Raw genomic sequence first — 5,000 nt, 5'->3', positions numbered from 1 at the left:
ATCTTGTATATCTCGTGCCTTGTATTTTGTACCAAGTATCTTGTATCATGTATATCTCGTGCCTTGTATTTTGTACCTAGTATTTTGTATCTTGTACATCTTGTGCCTTGCATTTTGTACCTAGTATCTTGTATCTTGTACTCTGTACCTTGGACCTTGTACTTTGTATCCTGTACTTTGTAACTTGTACCTAGTATCTTGTATCTCGTGCCTTGTATTTTGTACCAAGTATTTTGTACCTTGTATATCTCGTGCCTTGTATTTTGTACCAAGTATCTTGTATCTTGTATATCTTGTGCCTTGTATTTTGTACCAAGTATTTTGTTGTATCTTGTATATCTCGTGCCTTGTATTTTGTACCAAGTATTTTGTATCTTGTATATCTCGTGCCTTGTATTTTGTAACAAGTATCTTGTATCTTGTATATCTCGTGCCTTGTATTTTGTACCTAGTATTTTGTATCTTGTATATCTCGTGCCTTGTATTTTGTACCAAGTATTTTGTATCTTGTATATCTCGTGCCTTGTATTTTGTGCCTAGTATCTTGTATCTTGTATATCTCGTGCCTTGTATTTTGTACCTAGTATCTTGTATCTTGTACCCTGTACCTTGGACCTTGTACTTTGTATCGTGTACTTTGTATTTTGTACCTTGTACCTAGTATATTGTATCTCGTGCCTTGTATTTTGTACCTAGTATTTTGTATCTTGTACATCTGGTGCCTTGTATTTTGTACCTAGTATCTTGTATCTTGTATATCTCGTGCCTTGTATTTTGTACCAAGTATCTTGTATCTTGTATATCTCGTGCCTTGTATTTTGTACCTAGTATTTTGTATATCTCGTGCCTTGTATTTTGTACCTAGTATCTTGTATCTTGTACCCTGTACCTTGGACCTTGTACTTTGTATCGTGTACTTTGTACTTTGTACCTAGTATCTTGTATTTTGTATACCTCGTGCCTTGTATTTTGTGCCTAGTATCTTGTATCCTGTATCTAGGACCTTGTACCTTGTATCTTGTAAGCCGTATTTCGTGCCTTGTATTTTGTACCTAGTATCTTGTATCCTGTATCTAGGACCTTGTACTTTGTATCTTGTAAGCCGTATTTCTTGCCTTGCATTTTTGTACCTAGTATCTTGTATCTTGTATATCTCGTGCCTTGTACTCTGTATCTTGTACCTTGTACTTTGCGCCATGTACCTTGTCAGGTCAACCTGACCCTGGTGGCCAAGGACTGTCAGGGACAGCAGCTGCACGTGACCTTGTCAGAAGACCGCTTCCAGGCAGGGTTGGGGGATGAGAACTACCACCTCCTCTCCGCCTCCTCCGCCTTCGATGGCAGAGGCAACTTCGCCGAGTGTCTCTTCCGCATCCGTGTCAGAGGTGAGGGTTTGAAGCGAAGGATACCCCCCGAAAACGGAGTATGGCTGCCTACATGGCGGGGTAAAAACGGTCATACACGTAAATACCCCACTCGTGTGCATACGAGTGTACGTGGGAGTTGCAGCCCACGAACGAAGAAGAAGAAGCGAAGGATGACGAGGGCAATTGCCGAGTGGTTAAAGCGTTCGACTTTCAATCTGATGGTCCCTGGTTCGAATCTCAGTAACGACGGCGCCTGGCGGGTGTTACTGGTGGAGATTTTTCCCGATCTCCCAGGTCAAAATAATGATTATGTGCAGACCTGCTTAGTGCCTGAACCCCCTTCGTGTGTATACGCAAGCAGAAGATCAAATACGCACGTTAAAGATCCTGTAATCCATGTCAGCGTTCTGTGGGTTATGGAAACAAGAACATACCCAGCATGCACACCCCCGAAAATGTAGTATGGCTGCCCACGAAGAAGAAGAAGAAGAAGAGAAGGATAGGGACTGCATAGTTTCACGTTTAACTCTGGTGAAAACACCACTAGAAATACCATTGGGGCAGTAGGCTGGTCCGTTGGAACTGCACGAGCAGAGGAAGAGAGAGAGGGGAGGGGAGGGGGGGCGGGTGAGGGGAGACATCCACGACCTCTGCGAGTTTTCCAGTCATGGGGAAATGAGTCACACTGCGTGTGTGCGTGCGTGCGTGCGTGCGTGTTTGTGTGTGTGTGTGTGCGTGCGTGTGTGTGTGTGTGTGTGTGTGTGTGTGTGTGTGTGTGTGTGTGCATTTCGTCTGTCCGTACGTTATGCTTGGTTGTTTTTCTTGTTGTTTTCTTTTAATTACGTAGATGATGATATTTGGTCTTGTTCGTGGGGGTGATTGTGTTGTTCACATGGAATGCGTTTGGAGATTTTTACATGTGGTTGTGATTTTTGTGTAGAGTGTTTCTTTTATGTTATATTTTACTCATGTAATGTGCCTTGGGCATTATTGTCTTCTAATGAAAGGTGCAATAGAAATAAACTATGATTAGTAGTAGTAGTAGTAGTAATAGTATGGTTGATATACAGTGCATGTCTCTCGGTAAGAGACCAACCTCTATCGCTTTACAAAGACAGTGGGGGACTGTTGTTTGAGGGACGTGGTGGCGGTCTCCACACTGGGGGGGGGGGGGGGGGGCGGAGGGGGGGGCGGGGGGAACGCTCACTCAGTCTGGCTCCGCGACTAAGCCATTATTGTCGTTAGTAGGGGGCTTAGTAGGTGGTGTCCTAAGTATGTTGAATCAGAACAGGCACCACTGAACACCACCGAAGTGATTCAGCAGCAGTGCTGGGTCTCCTCTGGTGTGTGGCCTCTAGGCGACCTAACATCGATGGTTCCCTACGGACTGCCGACACTGGAACTTTGACGGACGAATCCGGGTGTGTGGCCGTGTATGGGGGAATCTAAAAGCGGCGTGGGAGTAATGCCACTGAAATAGTACAGGTGATGGGGCAGCAAAAATATATATATAAACAAGAGAGGCAAGGCCTTCAAGACTCACTTGTGATAAATTAAGTCCCCTAGCATTAATTACAGAGTAATTTCCCTTTTTTACTATCTGCAGCAAAACGTTTGCAAAATAAATAAAAATTCCATGCTTAGCAAAAGAAGTTCCTGTTTGAACAAAAAATGATAATAATGACTCCTCTTGTTGTTGTGTCAGAATAAGATGTCAAAGTGCCAAGTTTAGAGAATACAAAAAAAATATAAATATAACAGTAAATGCAGTTTGCATATAATTAGGCTTCTTTTTTATTTTTTGTGCCCATCCCAGAGGTGCAATATTGTTTTAAACAAGATGACTGGAAAGAACTGAATTTTTCCTATTTTTATGCCAAATGTGGTGTCAACTGACAAAGTATTTGCAGAGAAAATGTCAGTGTTAAAGTTTACCACAGACACACAGACACACGGACACACACACACACACACAGAGACAACCGAACACCGGGTTAAAACATAGACTCACTTTGTTTAAACAAGTGAGTCAAAAAAGAGAAGAAAAAAAAGACAGTGTCACTGTTTTGCACAGCGGACTGTCTTCATGGGTACGGCCGACACTGACAACAGTGCGACTTAAGATGGTGATCATTCTTTTCCTGTATCGTTCATTCAGGCTCCAGTCACGGACACACACACACACACACACACATTCACACACGCGCGCGCGCACACACACACGTTTATTATACATATTTTTTTCCTCACATTTTCCACCAGCTGCATTTCGGCCCCTCATCATTCGTTTTTTCCTTTTTCCTGTCACTTCTGTTAACAGTGTGTTTTTTGACACGGCGACCACTCCCCAATCATTTCTGTTCAGATACGGAGCCACCCAAGTTTATCACGTGCCCGATGGACGTGGTGGAAGCGGCCAACATGCCCGCCTCCTGGCCCTTGCCCGTGGCCCGGGACAACGTGGGTCTTAAGACCGCCCCCACCTCAGTACGTCACCCTGGACAGATGCTGCCCCCTGGAGAGTACATGATCGATTACTGGGCTGAGGACTACGAGGGCAATATAGCGAGCTGCTCCTTCGTCGTGACTGTCAGTAAGTTTTCTTCTTCTTCTTCTTCGTTCGTTCGTGGGCTGCATCTCCCACGTTCACTCGTGTGTACACGAGTGGGCTTTTACGTTTATGACCGTTTTTAACCCTCCATGTAGGCAGCCATACTCCATTTTCGAAGGTGTAATGCTGGGTATATTCTTGTTTCCATAACCCACCGAACGCTGACATGATTACGGGATCTTTAACGTGCGTATTTGATCTTCTGCTTGCACACACACACGAAGGGGGTTCAGGTACTAGCAGGTCTGCACATGTGTTGACCTGGGAGATCGTAAAAATCTCTACCCTTCACCCACCAGGCGCCGTCACCGTGATTCGAACCCGGGACCCTCAGATTGATAGTCCAACGCTTTAACCACTTGGCTATTGCGCCCGTGAAGTCTGGCCTTAAAACCCACCTCTTCCCAAAATAGCCTCCCTTGCCTGCCTCTTCCTTGTCTTTTGTTTCTACAGTTTTAGAGTTATGCATGCGTGTGAATGACTGGTGCGAAAGCGATTTGATTTGTCTCTGCACAAGATTCAGCGCTATATAAATACCATTGTTATTATTATTATTATTATTATTATTATTATTATGATACCGTACGATACAATACGACACAATACGATACCGTACGATACAATACGATACGATACAGCGCCATACAATACAGTCCGATGCATCATAATGAATACAGCACAATACAGTTCAGTACGATACGACATGACACGATACCATACAACACAACCCAGCACCAATACAATACAGCGCATAATTTCCACTCGGATTGATAAAAGACGAACTGCGTTGTGTTGTATCGCATTGCTTTGTGTAGCATTGTGTCCACCGTGAATTTTGTTCCCATACAACGGGCAGACATCATCAGCCTGTGTGCTTCACACCACAGCAAGAAGAAGTATCAGTATCAGTATCAGTAGCTCAAGGAGGCGTCACTGCGTTCGGTCAAATCCATATACGCTACACCACATCTGCCAAGCAGATGCCTGACCAGAGGCGTAACCCAACGCGCTTGGTCAGGCCT

General features: G+C 44.2%; 1 protein-coding gene across 1 annotated transcript in view; it reads left to right on the top strand.

The window, feature by feature from the left end:
- The window catches only part of LOC143283007 (uncharacterized), a 9,889-nt gene that overhangs the window by 3,634 nt on the left and 1,255 nt on the right, over positions 1–5,000 (top strand). Inside the window, exons 3-4 of the mRNA XM_076588989.1 lie at positions 1,211–1,385; positions 3,733–3,960. Coding sequence (XP_076445104.1) covers positions 1,211–1,385; positions 3,733–3,960 — 403 coding nt within the window. The remainder of the gene's footprint in view (positions 1–1,210; positions 1,386–3,732; positions 3,961–5,000) is intronic.

This window comes from Babylonia areolata, chromosome 6 (assembly GCF_041734735.1).
Source record: "Babylonia areolata isolate BAREFJ2019XMU chromosome 6, ASM4173473v1, whole genome shotgun sequence".
Classification (NCBI taxonomy): domain Eukaryota; kingdom Metazoa; phylum Mollusca; class Gastropoda; order Neogastropoda; family Buccinidae; genus Babylonia; species Babylonia areolata.
Note: the sequence above shows the minus strand (reverse complement) of the source record. Positions and strands in the feature narration are given on the sequence as shown.